Source organism: Mobula birostris, chromosome 26 (genome assembly GCF_030028105.1).
Source record: "Mobula birostris isolate sMobBir1 chromosome 26, sMobBir1.hap1, whole genome shotgun sequence".
NCBI lineage: Eukaryota > Metazoa > Chordata > Chondrichthyes > Myliobatiformes > Myliobatidae > Mobula > Mobula birostris.
In genome coordinates this window covers 24,071,206-24,092,624 of record NC_092395.1, presented here as the reverse complement: position 1 = coordinate 24,092,624, position 21,419 = coordinate 24,071,206, and the positions used below count along the sequence as shown (strand labels likewise).

At 40.7% G+C, this 21,419-nt stretch overlaps 1 protein-coding gene across 3 annotated transcripts in view; it reads right to left on the bottom strand.

The window, feature by feature from the left end:
* Positions 1–8,111: 8,111 nt before the first annotated feature.
* The window catches only part of LOC140188211 (insulin receptor-like), a 242,434-nt gene continuing 229,126 nt past the window's right edge, over positions 8,112–21,419 (bottom strand). For all 3 annotated transcript variants that reach the window (XM_072244263.1, XM_072244265.1, XM_072244264.1), the window contains 2 exons: positions 20,919–21,053; positions 8,112–16,237 (listed from right to left, as the gene is read on the bottom strand). In XM_072244263.1, coding sequence (XP_072100364.1) covers positions 15,877–16,237; positions 20,919–21,053 — 496 coding nt within the window. In that variant the 3' untranslated portion in view covers positions 8,112–15,876. The remainder of the gene's footprint in view (positions 16,238–20,918; positions 21,054–21,419) is intronic.

Below are 21,419 nucleotides of genomic sequence, written 5' to 3'. Positions count from 1 at the left end.
AGAATGAAGGTAATGTAATCATCTTCAACGTATTTGCACCGTATATTTTGCTGCTTGCACAACTTTCAAAATAGAACAGAGGAAGGAACATGATCTCAGATGATAAAGTTTCTGTTTGCAAAATGATGCCTCATTAGAGAATGGGTGTGAAATGTTTGACAGCCAGTCAGTTGTGAAGCGGAGATGGTAACAGAAATAAAATCGTGCACATTCTGAAAACCTGCGGGGGCAAGTTACTTTGCATAGATAAAAGAAGACTGCAGGCCCAGAGGCAGCCTGTCCTGGGATTGGAGACCTACGTGTGTGAGGGGTGGGGAAGGGTGTGAGAGGGTGGGAAAGGGGCTTGCTTTGCCTTTGTCTAGTTTTGTCTAGATGTCTTTACACCTTTTGTTGTCTGTCTCGCGTTGAATATTGTGGGCATGCTGTTTTGTCACCAGAATGTACAGTGGCACCTAAGGACTGTCCCCAGCACATCCTTGGTTGTTTGTGAAAACAATGCATTTCACTGTATGTTTCAATGTACTTGTGATAAATTAACCTGAATCTGAAAAAGTGCAGAGTAAATTGGGAAGTAAAACTGAGCATGAAAGGACGAGTGAAAGTCACAACAATATCAGCTCACAAAAGAGACGTATGCGGTTATATTCCATCCAGGTAGTCTCCAACCTGATAGCATGAACATCAATTTCTCTAAATTCCAGTAATTTCTCCCCAATCCCTTCTCTCTTTCCACTCCAGTTCCTGTCTCACTCCATCTCTTCTCCTCATCTGCTCATCACCTCCCTCTGGTACCCCTCCTCCCTCCCTTTCTCCTGTCCTATCAGATTCCTTCTTCTTCAGCCTTATACCTCTTCCACTTATCTCCTCCCAGCTTCTTACTTCAATCCACTCCCCCACCCCCCCCAACTTCCCCCTCACCTGGGTCTCACCTATCACCTGGCAGCTTGTTGAGGGCTCCTCCCCTTATCTTCTTATTCTGGCTTCTTCATCCTTCCTTTCCAGTCCTGCTGAAAGGTCTCAGCCCAAAACATTGTCTGTTCATTCCCCTCTACAGATGCTGCCTGACTTGCTGAGTTCCTGCAGTGTTCTGTGTGGTTTGCTTAGGAACAAGTCAGCATTCTTTTGTACATGGGAGGTCATGGCTAATGAATCTTTTGGAGTTTTTTTTTTGAAGAGGTAACTTAGAGGATACGTGAAGACAGGGCAGTGGATGTTGTCTATATGGACTTTAGTGAGGCCCTTGACAAGGTTTCACAAGGCAGGCTGATCTGGAAGGTTAGGTCACATGGGATTCAGGGGGAGCTAGTGAAGTGGATTCAGAATTGGCTGATGATTGGAAGCTGAGGATGCTGGCTGAAAGTAGATTCTCTGACTGGAGACTTGTGACTGTTGGAGTGCATCGGGGTCAGTGTTGGGAACTCTGTTATTCATTATTTATTTAAGTGATTTGGATGTGACTGTACATGGTATGATTATTGGGCTTGCTGATGATATTAAATTAGTGTATTGATGATAACGAAGCAGGCTACATTGAATTGCAAAGAGATTTTGATCAGTTACGGAGATGGGCTGATGAATGGCAAACGGATTTCAAGTTAGGTAAGAGTGAGGTGATGCACTTTGGCTGGTCAAGCCAGGGTAACACATATACAGTGAGAGGCAGGGCACTGACAAGTATTGAGAAACAGAGGGACCTGGGAGTACAAGTCTACAGTTCACTGAAAACAGCCATGCAAACAGACAGGGAGGTGAAGAAGGCACTTAGCTTGCTGATCTTCATCAGTCAGGGCTGAGTTTAGGAGCAGGGACAGGCGAAGCTGCACTTGGAATATTGTGCAAAGTTTTGATCATCTTGTGATAAGAACGAGGGCGAAGAAGAGATCTACAAGGATGCTACCTGAACTGGGCCTGTGTAATAGGGAGAGGCTGGCCTCACTGGATCTTTATTTAGGATGCTGGTCTTGGATGCTGGACAATGAGTACAGGAGTTGGGACATCATGCTGTAGTTGTACAAGTCATTGGCAAGGCTGCATTTGGAGTACTGTGAGCAGTTTTGGTTACTATTATAGGAAAGATGAGGTTAAACAGGAACAAGTGCAGAAAAGATCTGAGGATGTTGCAAGGACGAGAAGGCCTAAGGAGAGGCTTGTCAGGTTAGGTCTTTATTCCTTGGAACAATGGAGAAGGAAGGGTGACCTTGGAGAAATTTTACAATCATGACAGACTTAGAAAAGGTGGATGGTAACAGCCTTTTCCCCAGTGTAGCAGAGACCAAAACTAGGGGGCACAAATTTAGGGTGAGAGGGGAAAGATTTAAAAAGGGACCTGAGAGACAACTTTTGCTCGCAGAGCTGGTGAAAACATGGAACGAGTTGCCAGAAGTTGTTGCTGAGGCAGGGGTGATAATATCATTTAAGAACCACTTGGATAGGTGGAATACAGATGGGAAGACAGTGGGATACAGATCAAATGTGGGAAATTGGTACGAGCTGGGTGGGCCAAAGGGCAGTATACATGCCATATTGCTCTGCCCATTACATGTCTTGGGATCCATGTTCAGAACTCGTGCTGCCCATCACATTAACTGCTACGTTACCATACCATTCAACTTCGGTTACAACTAGAACACTACATCCTAATCTGTCTACAAGAATAATGAGAAGGACCAAGAGAGGTCACAGAACATTTAGCACAATAGCTTTCAGTGTGAGGGACTTCAGGTTCTTGGACAGATGGAAAAATGTGTATTCTGTACAGAGCAACTTCTAGTGATTTAATAGAAATGCTCAAATTATAGCTGAGACAAAATAAATGGAGGCAAACAGTTTCTGTTAGCAAGGTTTGATACAGATACATGTTGAAATTTGGTGGCCAAGAATGATGTTTGGGGAAATGGACTCTGGGACCATATATTCAGAAATCACTAAAAAGGTAGTGACTGCAATTGATAAGCCTAAAGCAAAAGCAATCCATCTGAGGTTAATTTCTAATAACAAATTCCAGTTATATAGCATCTTTAAAGTCACAAAAACTCCCCAGAACAGTATTGAGCCACTTGAAGAGATCAGGGCAGATGGACAAAGGCTTTATTAAAGATGTAGATTTTAAGGAACAGCTTAAAGAAATAAAGAAAAACACAGAAGACGAGGGTGAATTTTAGAACATACAGCCTCAACAGCAGAAAACATGGCACCCTGTGATAAAGTGTTCCAAGCAGGGGATTGTCAAATGGCCAAAATCTAAACAGCATTTGAATCTCTCAGCTTGAACATTACAAAGATAGAGAAGAGGCAGCCATGGAAGATTTTTTGAGGATGGCAATTTTTAAACCGAGGAAGCAAGTGTAGGTGCTATGGACGACTGGGCTTTAGTGCAAGTTAAGGTTCAAGAAGCAGATTTTTTGGGTGATCATCAAGAGGTTTACAACAAGATGAAATTTATAGTAATTTTGATTAGTCCAGACTTGGCTTTGTACATTGATGGTGTCTGTTATAACAAAGATGTAGGAATGTTGGTGAAAGTATTAAAAAAATTTGGATGATATCTGAACTAATCTATACATGAGAGGAAAAGTTGAACAAGCTATCTTGAAAAGGTGAGGTTGAGGAATGAGAGAGACCTTTAATGGTCTGAAAGAGTTAACGCTGGAGAAGAGACCGAAACTAGAAATGAATTATACCAGTCTTTAATAAATCCTTTAAGGAATTCAGTGAAAACCACTTCTCTCAGCAAATGGTCAGAATTTAGAATGTAACAACGCAAAGCGTTGAGCAAAAAGCATTAACACGGAAAGGAAGGTATGTCACACACGAGAGGAAGGTGATGCTAAGGTGGTGCAGGTGGCTTCGGTGAAGCAGAAACAACAGTGTCGTTAAACTGCAGGCTCAACAGGTGACTAGAGTGTGCCTCTGTTGAATGGCACATTTCCAATCTCTGGATTGCTCTAAGGTTCGCACTGGGTGTTCTGTGACTCAGGTCTGTGCCAAAGGAGTGAAGACTGGCAATTGGCCACAGCGGTCAGTACAACAGCACCAATATCTGCTGATCCTGTGCTCTTCTCAAAATGGAGAGTGGAGCAGAACTGTGCGAATCCACACCGAAACTGATGCAGCCACACAGTCTGTTGCAAGCCCTGGCGAGGTATAAGACCGTAAGATATAGGAGCAGAATAAGGCCATCGCCTCTACTCCGCTATTTCATCAAGGCTGATCCAATTTTCCTCTCAGCCCCAATCTCCTACCTTCTTCTCATATCCCTTCATGCCCTGACCAATCAAGAATCTATCAACATCTGCCTTAATATACATAAAGGCTTGGCCTCCACAGCTGCCTGTAGCAAAGAATTCCACAAATTCACTACTAACAAAAGAAATTCCTTATCTCAGTTCTAAAAGGACAGCTCTCTATTCTGAGGCTGTGTCCTCTGGTCTTGGATGCTCCCACCATAGGAAACATCCTCTCCACGTCCACTCTATGAAGGCCTTTCACCATTTGATGGGTTTCAATAAGGTCACCCCTCATTCTTCTGAATTCTAGTGAATACAGGCCCAGAGCCATCAAACACTCTTCGTATGACAAGCCATTCAGTTCTGGAATCATTTTTGTGAACCTCCTTTGAACCCTCTCCAGTTTCAGCACATCCTTTCAAAAATAAGGGGCCCAAATCTGCTCACAATACTCCAGGTGAGGCCTCACCAGTCCTTAAAGTTTCAACATTATATCCTTGCTTTTATATTCTAGTCCTTGTGAAATGAATGCTAATATTGCATTTGCCTTCCTCACCGCAGACTCAACCTGCAAATTAACCTTTAGGGAGTTCTGCACAAGGACTCCCAAGTCCCATTGTGCCTTAGATTTTGTATATTCTCTCCATTTAGAAAATAACCATTTCTTCTACCAAAGTGCATGATAATACTTCCCGACACTATTCCATCTGCTATTTCTTTGCCCATTCTCCTAATCTCTCTAAGTCCTTCTGCAGTCTCTCTACTTCCTCAAAACTACCTGCCCCTCCATCTACTTCATATCACCTGCAAATCTGCAACAAAGCCATCAATTCCATCATCCAAGTTATTGACACATAACATAAAAAGAATCGGCTTTGACACAAACCCCAGTGGAACACTATTAGTCACTGGCAGCTAACCAGAAAAGTCTCCCTACATTCTCACTCTTTGCCTCCCGCCAATCAGCCACTGATTTATCCATGCTAGAATCTTTCCTGTAATACCATGGGCTTGTAAGCCAGTTAAGCAGCCTCATGTGTGGCACCTTGTCAAAGGCCTTCTGAAAATCCAAGTACACAACATCAAGCGACTCTTTGTCTATCTTGCTTGTTATTTCTTCAAAGAATTCCAACAGATTTTTCAGACAAGATTTTCCCTTGAGGAAACCATGATAACTGCAACCTATTTTATCATGTGCCTCTTAGTACCCTGAAAGCTCATCCTTAATAATCGACTCCAACATCTTTTCAACCACTGAGTCCGGTTTACTGGCCTATAGTTTCCTTTCTGCCTCTCTCCGTTCTTGAAGAGTGGAGTAGTATTTGCAATTTTCCAGTCTTCTGGAACCATTCCATAATCTAGTGATCCCTGAAATATCATTACTAATGCCTCCACAATCTCTTCAGCCACTACTTTCAGAACTCTGGAGTGTACACCATTGGAGTCAGGTGACTTATCTATCTTCAGACCTTTCAGTTTCCCATGAACCTTCTCTCTAGTTATAGGAACTTCACACACTTCATGCCTTCTGACACCTGGAACTTCCATCATACTGCTAGTGTCTTCCACAGTGAAGACTGATGCAAAATACTTATTCAGTTCACCCGCCGTTTCCTTGTCCCCCATTACTATCTCTTCAGCATCATTTTTCAGCCAGCCAATATCCACTCTCGCCTCTTTTACACTTTATGTATCTGAGAAAATGTTTGGTATCCTCTTTAATATTATTGTCTAGCTTACTTTCATATTTCATCTTTACTTCTTAATGACTTTCTAGTTGCCGTGTCAGTTTAAAAAAAATCTTTCCAATCCTCTAACTTCCCACTAATTTTTACTCTAATATGCCCTCTCTTTGGCTTTGACTTCTCGTTAGCCATGGTTGTGTCATCTGTCCTTCCAGAAATTCCAGCTATTGTTGCTCTGCTGTCATCACCAGCAGTGTTCCTTTCCAATCAGTTCTGGCCAACTCCTCTCTCATGGCTCTGTAATTCCCTTTATTCCACTGTAATATTGATACATCTCATTACAGTGGAATAAAGGGATTGACATACATTGATACAATCTCCCTTCTCAAATTTCAGGGTGAATTATTATGATTACTTGTTTTAAGGTTCTTTTACCTTATGTGCTCTAATCAATTCTGGCTCATTGTATAACATTCAATCCAGAATTGCAGATCCTCTAGTGAGCTCAATCACGATCTGCTCTAAAAAACCATCTCATAGGCACTCTGGAAATTCCCCCTCCTTTAATCCAGCACCAACACGATTTTCCCAATCTACCTGCATATTGAAGTCCCCCGTGACTATCGTAAGAGTGCACTTTTGGCATGCATTTTCTATCTCCCATTATAATTTGTAGGCCACATCCTTACTACTTTTTGGGGGTCTGTCTACAACTCCCACCAGGAACCTTTTATCCTTGCAGTTCTTTAGCTCTATCCACAATGATTCATCATCTTCCAACTCTATGTCACCTCTGATGATTTGATTTCGTATTTTAACCAATAGAGAAATGCCACCCTTCCCCCTATTGATACAATGTGTATCCCTGAACATCGAGCTCTCAGCTAGTCTTTCAGCCTACAACATACCTGCCAATCTGCCACAGTATGCAGGGCTGAGCAAGAAGTCAAAATTATAGTTATGTTGTTATCTCATAAATTAATAGGCTTGGAGGAGACTACCCCAGTTTAGAGTTCTGAGAAGTTTTCAGTTTTAAAAGCGTCACTGACATGACCAGTATTTATCATTCATTCTGAATTACCAGTAAGTAGATTGCTGGGACATTTCAGAAGCAACCACATTCATAAGCCTGGAGTCACATACAGACCAGACTGGATAAGGATGACAGATTCCTTTTCTAAAGAACATAAGTGAATTCGATGGTATTTTTGTGATTGTCCTTGGTAATAATCAGCTTTTGCCAATTTCTAGATTATTAACTGAAAAGGTTTGACAGCCTCAATTGAATTTGAGCCTCCGGATTATTGGTCTAAGCTTCTCTCATGTAAACAATCATGAGAATTTATGTAATTGAGTTTCTGCTTAAGTGGGTGTCAGTGTAGGTCAACAATTAGAGCTGGGAAAAATAAACAGACATGCTAGTTAGGACATAAAGTCATTCAAAGCTCTGCAACCCAGTTTTAAGGAGATTGAGAGGATCTAGCCGGTGATGGATTGGAATTACAACTGGAGGTAAGGAAGGATGTAGTAATAGGTGAGTTGAGGCAGACTGTATTGAGCAGTTACAGAGGTGGATGCACATGGCTTTAATGATGGTGCAGTTATGAAATGCAAAATGAAACTCAGTGTGGTAACATATAGCAGCAAGGTTGTAAGCAGCTTAGTACAGTCTCAGACAGTTCAATGGACGGCAGCAATTGCTGACTAGGAATGGATACTGTGTTGAAAATCAAAGATATTGGTTTCCCAATCTTTCCAACACTGGCTGGTTGACAAAAGAAACGACGATTTACATAAAGTGGAATGGTCAGGAAAGGAGTATGGTGCAGTAAAAAAAAAGGCATCATAATGTCCATGTTAAAAACTGATACTACTTTTAGATGATGTTACCAAAGAGCAACATATTAATCAAAATAGACTGCTTTGACAGAGTATTAAACCACCAAATTCTGCGTGGCAATCCAAGCCCAAAAAAATGGAACGTAACTTGAACCCAAAGATACTGCCAAATCTTGGCATATTGATGGAGACAGTGTATGACTTTTTGGGAAATCGTTGTTCCAAAACCAAGGGTCATTTAGTAGCAAGGTAAATGTTGTTTTTGGTGTAAATACTGTGGTTGCAATCAAACAATGCAAGCAACTCTGTCACAAAACAAAGTAGGCAGAAGCCAATTGAAGACTATGTTTCACTTCAAGAATCAGTTTTGCATTTTTACTACAGAAACAACAAGCCAAGCACAGTATTAACAACTGACTTAAAATTTAGCCTTTTTCCCCCTTGAAAAATACACAAAGAAAAGATTAAATCATTGTCTCCCATGTACTTGAAATTTCAAGAAGTGATCATTCAAGCTCTCGAAAGGAGCCAGCTTTACGTCCACAAAAGCTGTTTAAAAGTTCGGGTGCAGCAGTTGTACTGTCTCTTCATTCCCTCATCCAACCTTGTGTGTGTTGAGTTCAGGTGAGATAAATAGGTTACAAGTTCCAGGGCAGTCCAATTTTGGAGTCCACAGCTTATAAAGTCTCTTCCAAATGACAGTTTTGCCACTGGAAAAACATTTAGTTTCACACTGGAGTATGGACATGAAGACAAGAGTTAGAGCAAGGTAGGCAAGGAACCAGACTTCTGGATAATTCCAAGCTTAGGGCAATTCCACTTTTGTTCTCAGGTTTGGGTTCAACTTTGCTTCGTAACTCAGTGAAGATACTGTATGCTCCTCTGATTGTATGGGCTACCATGGCAAACAGATTGCCTTTCTTCAGTTTAATATAGACAGACAATCTGGCATAAACAAAGTTCCAGTTTTCCAAACAAAAAGATAACAAAAAATATTGCTGGAGACTGTCACTGAGCACTGGTAACACAATTAGAAGACTCTGCAATTGGAGTTGTATCAGAAATAACACACAGTTGTCCTGCCAATACTCCGTTCACTAATGAAACACACTTTCTTCATTTTACATCAGACGTATATTTACAGACTGAAAGCCAACACATTTTATTCCAATACATTTGCTTGTGCTAACTGGCATAATTTGAAATCAGACAGATATAATTTTTAGAAGCAACCACTTTGAACAGTGGTGATTTATATTTACACTTCCTCCCAGGCTCATTTCAAAATGCAAAAATAAATTGTGCACAAAATCTCTGCGCTTACTCATACATCTCCACTCTGTTATCTTCTTGCACAAGAGAAATAAAAGTAGTTTGCAAAAGACATGTTACATCTGCACAAAGACTTACTGCACCCACCCTCCCTTCAGCTCTGAATCACATATATTAAATCACTTCATTTAAATTCTTGCCAAAAAACACAATAAAATTCTGACTTGGTTAATAATTAAAAAGGGAAATCTGTTTTTATGGCCCTGCTTGGTTTGCATATTAACACCCCTGATAACTGGGTTTACCCTTGCTCCAATAAATGCTAAAAGGACTTGTTCAGATTTTAGACGGAAATGGAACAAAACACAATTGTCCCCAAAACATGGTAAAAACATTTGTGTAACATTAGCAAATAATTAATTTCACAAAACTGCCATAATAATCATAGTGGTCAAAATATTTGGTACCAATGAATTTTATTCTGTTTGATGGAATCTCATTATGTTAGACTCAATAAAGGGACAATTGCCTTACAAAAAAATGGACGTTGTTTTGTTAGCAACAATAATTTCGAGCCTGGAAAAATAATTTCTAGTCTGGAACGAAAACAAAATATTTTAAAATCAGCCCATGATGACCACTTATTCCTGATCTCAGAAATTCAGAATTTATCTGAGATTCAAACATCCCTATAGTCTGCATTTCTGGTAATCAATAGAATTTTGCTGCTTTTCTCTTGGAAACTCATTCTGTACTCTGATTGGTTAATAATTTCGTAAAGAAAACTAGCCCGTTCAGATTTATTTCCCCAGCCTGATTTATACTATTAAGAAATCGCTTTAGATATAGAAATGCCCATATTGTAGGAAATGCTTCACTGGTAATTCTAAAGAGTTCCTTGTGAAATTGTACATTTCAAATGCACAAAGCAAATCCACTGATCCTGCTTGACCCTCAGAGGTTTTTGTCTGATATTGTGGCATTTTAGTTTTAGTCACTCAGTTTGGTTTGTGCATTTGAGTTCCAGATTCCAGCTTCTATAGACGATATTGGGGTTAATCCAGTTATCAACATCTAACCTAACTGAGACAGAACCAATGGCATCTTTCAGTCTCCCATATACTTTGAAGATAGAATGGCTCAGTCACATTACAGTCCTGACTGCTGCTTCCTCAATGGAAGCAACAACCCGTTTCAGTGAACATGCAAATGCAGATTTTTATAACACATTAATTTTTTTCCCCAGATCTGATGTTTTATTGTATTTACAAAAATGTGACCAAAAATATTTGAACCATCAGATACTTAAAGGTGCTTGGATTTTTCAATGCTAACAATAAGTAGCTTTCCTTCTTTCTATTTTGCTCAGTTAACATCTCAAGTACTGAAGCCCTAACTAGTCAGTCAGTTCGAATGGGCAGGTTAGGTTGTTCCCACACTGAACATCAGATTATCATTGCCAAGCTCCATCAAGTCCACAAAGGAACGATTCAAGGATGTTCACAGAAACTGACTGATTTTTTAAAAAATGCCTTTACTGACTTACTAGATCCCCTGGCTCATGAACACTCAAAATGGAGGGACATTTAGGATATTTTTGAGAGCCTAGAGTCCATTTGTCAACAGCACACAGAAGCCCACTATGACCCACTCCTGTCTGCCTTGACAAGCTCCTCCTTGCTCTACTTGTAGCAGGTTCTGCAGGGTCCCACATTGTCTTCTTCAGCCACCTCCCAACACGAAGATCCTTAAACCCAAGAGCTGGCTTAAGGATCAGTGAACACTAGGAACAGTGTTCAGACAGGACACCCATTGGAACTTCTGCTTTTCACTGAAAACCTAAGCAAGTAACCCCAAGGGGTAGAACCAGAGTAAGAATGATCAAGTCTGGGATTTCAGTGCAATATACCTGCCAAACAATGGCGATTATACTGTACTCTTTTCCCAGCTTTTGTTTGTTTAAAAACTGATGATTTAATAAAGTTTGTTTACGATGATCTGATTATATGGCACAATGCAACTTCAACGACACGTTTTCGAAAGCTAGGGAATCTCTTACCAATGTTAGGTATTTCATAACCATACAAAATTGAAAAAAAAACTGAACAAGTTCTCTTAGTGGGGTTGTATAATTGGAGCAAGGGTGTAATAGCAGCAATGAAAAAATGAGAAGGATTTTTGGAGCAAGTCTTAGCATACACTAATGAATACAATTTTCATTGCGAAGGAACAATGTCACATCTACTTGTTGTGTAGGTGTGTTGTGTATGGACTGCCTGGTTCATAAAATTTATTTGAACACTTTCACCCTCTTCTTAACTAAGCTGTTGGAGATCACAGCACAGCCTGAGGTATAAAGAGCCAACTGATTCCCATACACTTAACAAATGCAGAGCCAACCTTTTTTTTAGATTCTGTTGATAACTATTCTGTTACAATTTGAGGGGAGGGGAGATCAGGAAACTCCTATTGACAGACAAGGATTTGAGGTCAAATTCAGGGTTGCTGACTCAAGTTATGGATCAGGCAACTAGAGCTTGGAGTGAGAGCTTTGGAAAGTAATGAAGTACACCCTGATATTATTTTCAATCTGCACTCTCCCCTCTTAATGTATTCACTTTTATTAAGAGCAAGACATGACACAGTCCCTGGATTGGAATCCCACTTGGAATCATCAGTGTTTATGCAACCCTAACTTACATGGCCATATGCACCAGTACTGTTGGTGACTAAAAGATTTGCATATTTTAAATATAAAAGCATTGTTTTGTTTTATTTCACATTAACTTTTAGTCCCTTACTATCCTGGCTGCATACCCAGCCAGGAAAACCCTTCTCTCTCCTTGCTGGGCACCCATTCCTCTCTGTCCTGGAGTTTCCAGTTTGAACATGAAGACATATACGTTACCTTTTTTTTCTTTTGAGAAAGGGACAACTCCCCAAACAAAACAAAAATATACACTCAAATGAAGTAGGAAATCAGTCGGCCCTTTACACTGAGAAAATAAAATGCATTTAGTTTCAGAACAGAATACTGTGAAATATCATGGATTCCACACATCATATCTGATAAAGGTACTGAGGTAGATTGTCCCAGAAAATTACATCGCACCATATCCTTCTGCCCCATTTTCAGCAATAATACATATTCATACTCTAAACCTTTTTTGTTTTGCGTAGACTGTAAATTGGGATTCTGTACAGTGATCTCTATAACATTAATAAAAATAAATAAAATATTAATTTTTTGAATATAAGAAAATCTTCAGAATTACAAAAGTTTGTGAATTTTTTTCTGGTTATTGTAGAGTGAAACAGCCTCTAAGTGTATATTAGAGTGAGGGGCTGTTACTTGGTTTCCGCTAGGTTATGTTACATCAAGGAAATCTAGGCACCTTAGAGCTAACACTTTACACTATATACAACAGAACAATTTCTGTTAATAATCTTGTTATCTTCCTCCCAGACTCACTATAGACTCTTTCCCACCCAAAAGGCAACATAATTGTACATCTAAAAGGCCTCACTCCCTAGCCACACTTCTCTTGCCTTTCTCCCTTACCATTAGTTTGCCTGATAAAAGATCCTGACACACTCCCTCTACCCAGAGGCTGCTGGACTGGCTGAACTTTTCTAGTATCTTCTGTTTTTATTAGTCATTCTCCTCTCTCTGTTACTTAAGCTTTAAGCCCAGCCTTGAACAGATGATTTAAAGCTCTCGATAGGTATGAACAGCTTTGCCTTTCCTTTTGACCGACAGTGTGATTTGTTGGTGAGCATCTCTGATCTGACAGCACAACTCCCCTTCCTCGTTTATGAGGGCAAAATTGTACAACTCCCCACCTCTCAGCCAACACTGCAGTGGTTCAAAAAGGTGGCATATATCTGAGGGTGGGGTACAAACTGGGACAAGGCAATAAATGTCAGTCTCCTTTAGTTCTAAAGTGCCAGTTCTCTCCTCCCTCCATTCTCTCATGGTCACTTCCAAGTGACCTGCTTGCATGTGAGATCAGCTATTTTTAACATGGATCAGTAGGCTGGGAAAAACACTGTAAAAAATACTTTGAAAGAGGGATTGTAGAAAACAAATGGAGATACACATGCAATTGAAAGGAATTAAAAAATCCCCTTGCAACTGGCCACAATTTTCTAGTGTGTAATTTTAACTGTGGCAAATTGTTTGCCTTCTCCCCACATCGAATTCCTGAAATTCCCATCCAGTTGACATTTGTGGATTACATATTTAACAAAAAGTCAGGATGCAATCAGTATTTATGGATGTGGGCAATTTTTATCTACGGACATTGCTGTTGCAGATCAAGGAGGAAGGTAATTAATCCTACCTGATCACTGTTTAAAATGACAGCATCTTTGGGAGTTTGAGTCGTGTCCCTACCTAGTTTGGCAGCCAAAAGGTAACCTGGAGCAGCATAATGGAGAAAGGTTTTGGTTCACTCTAAGGGTTGTGAAGTGGACAGGTAATTTTGAGAAAGCCTCTTTGGGTGGGGCAGTGCTGGGAAGGGCGATATTGGAAAGGATTGTGGGATCTCAGAAGAGCAAATTATTTTGACTTGTATGAAATAAAAGCTCCTGTTGGGTATCAACAACAAGGATCTGGTGACTGGTGTACTTATTAACTGAGGAAGATTACTCCTCTGTAAGGTAAAACTTGGAAACTTTAGGACATTCAACTCTGTACTTGGGGAAAAAATAGCTCACGCTGATGGGTTAAAATACTGATAGTATTTAATGGGGTCTTGTACTTTAGTTTGGCAATAACCAATTAGATTTGCAATGTCAACGTGAGTTAGTCAACCTTGCAGATGGCAAGGTGTACATCATAAAACTAACATTCACTTCTCTTAGAAGACTTTTCTTCATCCACACTACCAGCCTATACTTACAAGGAGCTGGTGCTCAAGGTCAGCTTGCACCTCTGCAGTTATCTTAATTTGTGGACTGGCCCATGACTGTTGTGAGATTAGGATCAGCTCAAGTTCCTTTCCCAGCTCCCACGGGAAAACAGTTTGAGGTTTTGAGTCCAGACCCTTTAATTATTGGAGTGAAGCATAAGGAAGGAACCCATCCTCTCCACTGCCAGATGAATATAACTAATTTTAATGGATGGTAAGGCTTTGGATAAAGTTGAGGATGGTTACAGGTGATCTGGTGTCTATGAGCCACTGGGCTCAGTGTTCTTCACAAAAAACACAGTACTGATGTCTTTATTTATTCATTTTCAGGATTTGGACTTTGATGGCAATGCCATCCCCAATTACTCCTGAGCTGAGGACAGTTAAGAATCATGAACATGGTATATTTGCATTATTTGTCTATTGTTGGGAAACAAATTAAACGTTCCATTCTACTTTCACTCTGAACAATCGTCCTTTAGCTTCTTCACCTCCAATATGAGCTTGGAATGCCAGCTCATGGTACTCAATTAAGGAAGCTTAAAAAGCAAACTGAATTAAGCTTATGGATGTGCTAACTCTTGTTTCAAAATTTGGCACATCAGCCTCTTCCTAGTTTTCTCTTTTCAGTCCGTGGAGAATAGCAGCTGACCACATGAGCCTTGAAGTCAACTGAAACATGTTCTTTCCACATACCTATCCAACAATTCCTTCACTGCTTACCAATGCAAAATGATACAGAATGTGATGAAAACTTCATCCTTTCCTCCTGCGAGCTATGCCCTCTGAAGCTAGTCATACAGAACATTGATTTTAAGGCTAGACCGTTTACCTGTTGATGTCAACCCTGTGACTTGTGCTGTCTCTAAAGTCACATAAAGCTTTAAAAGAGGTCTGTGAAAAGCAAAAAACAGAATCTGAAACCCAGAGCTCAGTTTGATGCAAATTCTTTGCTCCCTGACAACTGTCCTCAAGTGCCAGATGTTAACAAAGAAATTACTTGCACTGGTCCAAATTCTACACAAACAAATCATGCCACAAGGACCACTGGCCCTCAGAGGCACACTTTTCATTTCTGCAAAGCCTTTCTTGAAGAGGAGAGAATACAGCAAACATCAAATTTGTACAAAAACAACACGCACACAAAAGAAAAAAAAACAGCAGCTATTGGTCTGAGGAACTGTTATCCAACCATTGCATCTGAAATGATTTCCAACCAGGATTTTCTCTTAAGGTATGTATCAATGCTAGTTGTGGGAACTTGTCAGAAGATTTCAGCTTACTTTTGCTTTTCTGATCTGCAAGATTCTCACTGTTAAAATGTTCATGTCAGGAAAATTAAGTTGTATTTTCTGTCATTTTTTACTGTAGATGTTTCTTTTAGTTTCCACCTGAAGAAATGTTGTCCCACCCAATATCCCCCTTTCACTCCCTGAAAATCAGGCCTAAACTCTGACTCAGCCTCAAGCGCTCCACAGAAGAAAGTTGTAAAGGTCACTTCCTGGCTGGGACAGTGACATTGATACAGCCTTGGAAATGAACCACTGATATGATTGTGGTGTGTGTGTGGGGGTGTGTGTGTGTGTGGGTGTGTGTGTGTGTGCCTGTGTGTGTGTGTACGCGCGCATACATGTCTGTGTATCAGTATATATGTACATATGTAACGTACAGCTATGCATGTATGCCTGTGATGTATGTACATGTATTCACCATATGAACGTGTATATATTTCTACAGTTATAGAATATGCGCAAGTTTTCTTTGTCTCTTCACAGTTTGATTCATATACATAACCAACCACTTGGCAGAAAAAATGACTTCTTTTAAATGAATGCAAGGTCCTTTTCCTTATGTGGCAAACTGTGGCAGCCATAATTGAGTCCTGAGATTCTAAGGGCCCAATACATGAAAGTGATAAAGAAATGGGAGGTAGAGAAAATGTTATGAAGGGCTTGACCTTGGTAAGGACAATATTCGCCCATTCTTCTTGCCTCCATTCATGTGGGTGTATGGTATATGTTCGTCATAGTTGCCCCTCAGCCCCATGGTGGGCCCATTGTCTCGGCTATGACTAAGAGGGGTTTCGGTTTGTGAATAAGAAGAAGGGTCAAGCGGAATGCTTTCCATATTCTCAAAATCCATGTCATATTCCTCTGTGTCAGGAGGCTTGTTATCCTCACTGTAGTAGAAAGAGACATCATGAAAACTTGGGTGAAGATCATCTTTCAGCATCCCAATGATCTCCACAAAAGTGGGTCTTGACTTTGGATTGTATTGCCAACACATCTGCATCAAAGTGTGTCTGAAATAACAAGAGCAGATATGAAACAGATCTTAGAAAATAAAAAGTTACCAGAGCAACATACAATTATCACATAGATAAAGTGAACATATACAACTTACAGGGGAATTGCTAGTGTAACTAGTTCAATTTGAGAGAGAATAAATTACAATGAAGAAAAGTGGGGGAAATAAGACCAACAAGATTGCTCTAATGGGTGGTGTAGATCTACTGGTAAAAAAAATGAAATCAATTCCTTAGAAAGAGGTGATATAGGACTAGGAAATGTAGAATCATTGTGGGTAGAGTTAAGGAACTGCAAGGGTAAAAAGACCTGATAGGAATTATATAGAGGCCTACAAACAGAAGCTAGAACTTGGGCTACAAATTACAATGGGACATAGAGAATGCACATCAAAAGGACAATGTTGATAGTCATGGGAGATTTGAATATGCAGGTAGATTGGGAAAAAAAAAATCAGGTTGGTGATGATTTTGGATCCCAAAAGGGGGAATTTCTAGAATGCCTATGAGATGGCTTTTTCGAGCAGCTAGTGGCTGAGCCCGCTAGGGGACCAGCTATTCTGGATTAGGTATTATGTAATGAACTGGGTTTGATTAGGGAGCTTAAGTTAAAGGAACCCTTAGGAAACAGTGATCATAAGGATGTGATAACAGCACATTTGGAAAGCGGTGAAATGATCGGACAAAGTCAGCATGGATTTGTGAAAGGAAAATCATGTCTGACGAATCTCATAGAATTTTTTGAGGATGTAACTAATAGAGTGGATAGGGGAGAACCAGTGGATGTGGTATATTTGGATTTTCAAAAGGCTTTTGACAAGGTCCCACACAGGAGATTAGTGTGCAAACTTAAAGCACACAGTATTGGGGGTAAGGTATTGGTGTGGGTGGAGAGTTGGTTAGCAGACAGGAAGCAAAGAGTGGGAATAAACGGGACCTTTTCAGAATGGCAGGCGGTGACTAGTGGGGTACCGCAAGGCTCAGTGCTGGGACCCCAGTTGTTTACAATATATATTAATGACTTGGATGAGGGAATTAAATGCAACATCTCCAAGTTTGCGGATGACACGAAGCTGGGTGGCAGTGTTAGCTGTGAGGAGGATGCTAAGAGGATGCAGGGTGACTTGGATAGGTTGGGTGAGTGGGCAAATTCATGGCAGATGCAATTTAATGTGGATAAATGTGAAGTTATCCACTTTGGTGGCAAAAATAGGAAAACAGATTATTATCTGAATGGTGGCCGATTAGGAAAAGGGGAGGTGCAACGTGACCTGGGTGTCATTATACACCAGTCATTGAAAGTGGGCATGCAGGTACAGCAGGCGGTGAAAAAGGCGAATGGTATGCTGGCATTTATAGCGAGAGGATTCGAGTACAGGAGCAGGAAGGTACTACTGCAGTTGTACAAGGCCTTGGTGAGACCACACCTGGAGTATTGTGTGCAGTCTTGGTCCCCTAATCTGAGGAAAGACATCCTTGTCATAGAGGGAGTACAGAGAAGGTTCACCAGATTGATTCCTGGGATGGCAGGACTTTCATATGAAGAAAGACTGGATGAACTGGGCTTGTACTCATTGGAATTTAGAAGATTGAGGGGGGATCTGATTGAAACGTATAAGATCCTAAGGGGATTGGACAGGCTAGATGCAGGAAGATTGTTCCCGATGTTGGGGAAGTCCAGAACGAGGGGTCACAGTTTGAGGATAGAGGGGAAGCCTTTTAGGACCGAGATTAGGAAAAACTTCTTCACACAGAGAGTGGTGAATCTGTGGAATTCTCTGCCACAGGAAACAGTTGAGGCCAGTTCATTGGCTATATTTAAGAGGGAGTTAGATATGGCCCTTGTGGCTACGGGGGTCAGGGGGTATGGAGGGAAGGCTGAGGTGGTGTTCTGAGTTGGATGATCAGCCATGATCATAATAAATGGCGGTGCAGGCTCGAAGGGCCGAATGGCCTACTCCTGCACCTATTTTCTATGTTTTCTATAACATGATAGAATTCACTCTGCAATTTGAGAGGGAGAAGCAAATATATCAGTATTACAGTGGAGTAAAGGGAATTACAGTGGCACGGAAGAGGAGCTGGCCAAAGCTGATTGGAAGTGGACAGCAGCAGGGATGATATCACAGCAGCAATGGCTGGAGCTTCTGGGAGCAGTTTGGAAGACGCAGGATAAATACATCCCAAAGAAGAAGTAGTATTCTAAAGGGGGGATGATGCACCCGTGGCTGACAAGGGAAGTCAAAACCAACATAAAAGCAAATGAGAAAGCACAGAATAAAACAAAAATAAGTGGGAATTAGAGGATTCAGAAGCTTTTAAAACCGACAGAAGGCACCTAAGAAGCCATAAGGAGTGAAAAGCTGAAAAATGAAGGCTGGCTAGCCAATAATATGATAAGGGATACCAAAAGTTTTTTTCAGATATATAAAGAGAAAAAGAGAGGTGAGAGAAGATATTGGACTGCTGGAAAATGACACTGGAGAGGTAGTAATGGGGGACAAGGAAATGATGGACAAACTGATAAGTATTTTGCATCAGTCTTCACTGTGGAAAATACTAGTAGTATGCTGCTGTTTGAGAGTCAGGGGGCAGAAGTGAGTGCAGTTGTTATTACTAGGGTGATGGTCCTTAAGAAGCTGAAAGGTCCGAAAGTAGATAAGACACTTGGGCCAGACGGACTGCATCCAGGGGTGCTGAAGAGATTGTGGAGGCATTAATAATGACCTTTCAGAAATTACTAGATCCTGGCATGGTTCTGAGGACTAGAAAATTGCAAGAACTCTTCAAGAAGGGAGGAAGGCAGAAGAAAGGAAATTATAGGCCAGTTAACCTGACCTCAGTAGTTGGGAAAATGTTGGATTCGATTGTTGAGGGTAAAGCTTTCAGGGTACTTGGAGGCACATGTTAAAATGGACCAAAGTCAGTATGTTTTGCTTAAGAGAAAATCTTGGCTGACAAATGTGTTGGAAATATTTGAGGAAATAACAAGCAGAATAGACAAAGGAGAATAAGTGTACTTGGATTTTTAAAAGGCCTTTGACAAGGTAAGCAAGACAAGAATCCATGGTATTACAGGAAAGATTCTAGCATGGATAGAGTATTGGCTGAATAGCAGGAGGCAAAGAGAGGGAATAAAGGGAGCCTTTTCTGTTGGTATTGGGAACTCATCCTTTTACGTTGTATGTCAATGATTTGGATGATGAAATTGATGGCTTTATGCTAAGTTTATGGATCTTACGAAGATACATGGAGGGGCAGGTAGTAGGGAGGCTACCGAAGGACTTAGACAGATTAGAGGAATGGGCAAGGAAGTGGCAGATGAAATACGGTGTCAGAAAGTGTATTGTAATGCCCTTGGAGGAAGGAATAAAAGTATAGACTATTTTCTAAACGGGCAGAACATTCAAAAATTCAAGGTGCAAAGACACTTGTGAGCTCTTGTGTAGATTCCCAAAGTTAACTTGAGTCAGTGGTGATGAAGCCAAGTGCAATGTTAGCATTCATTTCAAGAAGACTAGAATATAAAGGATGTAATGCTGAGGCTTTATAAGGCACTGGTGAGGGCTCACATAGAGTATTGAGAGTAGTTTTGGGCCTCTTATCAAAGAAAGGATGTGCTGACATTTGAGAGGGTTCAAAAAAGGTTCATGAAGATCTCACTGAAACCTATGGAATGTTGAAAGGATGTTTCCTATAATGGGAGAAGTCTAGGACCAAAGAGCACACCTCAGGATAAAGGGACGCCCATTAAATGAATTTGCTGAAGATTGCAACCTTAGTAAGTGAATAATCATAGAGGAATTGCTTTAGCCAGAGGATGGTGAATCTGTGGAATTTGTTGCCACAGGCGGCTGTGGAGGCCAGATCACTGGGTGTACTTAAGGCAGAGGGTAATAGGTTCCTGATAAGTCAAGGCAAGAAAGGTTGTGGGGAGAAGCCAGGAGAATAGGGTTAAGAGGGAAATGGGTCAGCCATGATTAAATGATGGAACAGACTTGATGGGCCAAATGGCCTGATTCTGCTCCAATGTCTTATGGTCTAATAACTTGATGGACTGGATGGCCTTCCACATGCCTTAACAATACCACAATTCCAACAGCACAGGAGAAAATCCATGTGTCCATATTAACAGTTTCTACACTGCAACCAGAAAGTAACTACAATTCCCAGCATAAAATGAACTTCACTTTTAGCCATTTCCTGTACCATTCTCAGACGTGTACACAAAAACTAGAGAGGCACTCCAGAGCAATGCTTAAGAAAATTTTTTAGTATCAGAAGCATTAAGACTTTGAAAAATTGTGACTATCAAGTTACTAATTCCCCCCTCCCCTGCTGAAAGAAAACTATGTGAGGAAGGCTTAAGAGAAGAATGGAAGCAAAGAAAAATTATGAGTGACAAGGAAAAAACTGTTCAGGGTAACCTAGATGGAGAAAGACTGGGACAGGAAGAAGGAAATTACATTAAATGAATTTGCTGAAGATTGCAACCTTAGTAAGAGAATAATCATAAAGATATTGTTATCAGATAAACCCCAGGGTTGGCTCATTCAGATGACAGGTTAATGGTCAAGGTACTATAACTGTCTTTGCAGATGGACTAAACCCAAAGTAACTACCTGTTGATGAGACGAGGAGAAAGATAACAATAAATATAAACTGAAATCAGACTCACAGTCGATCAGCACAGTTTTCTGGCCGATCCAAATAGGCTCCATCCATCACATATTTAAGAACTTGTTCGTTTGAATATCCCTGGTATGGTTGTTCTGCTAGAGTGCTGATCTCCCAAAGCACAACTCCAAATGACCTAACAATGAACACAAAAACTGAGCAAAGTGCACATTAAACAAGAACTTCCAATCTATATGAACATTTAAAAAATCTTAAAGCATTGAAGGATGACATTCAATGCCAGACATCCCACCTCTCCCGGAAGTTCCGGGAGTCTCCTGTGTATTGATAGCGGCTCCCTGACACCCGGAAATTATATACAATATCCAGGAAATCTATTTTTTTTTGAGAGGGAGAGTGAGAGCGAGCATCCTGATTGGTCTCTCTTTGTGCTAATTAGTCCTATCAGTTTTCTCTGTGGGCGGGCTTCACAGTCGACCTCAAAAATAATGACAGTGTTGCTCGTTGCACTGTTTGCAACAGTGACTTTTCTATTGCCCAT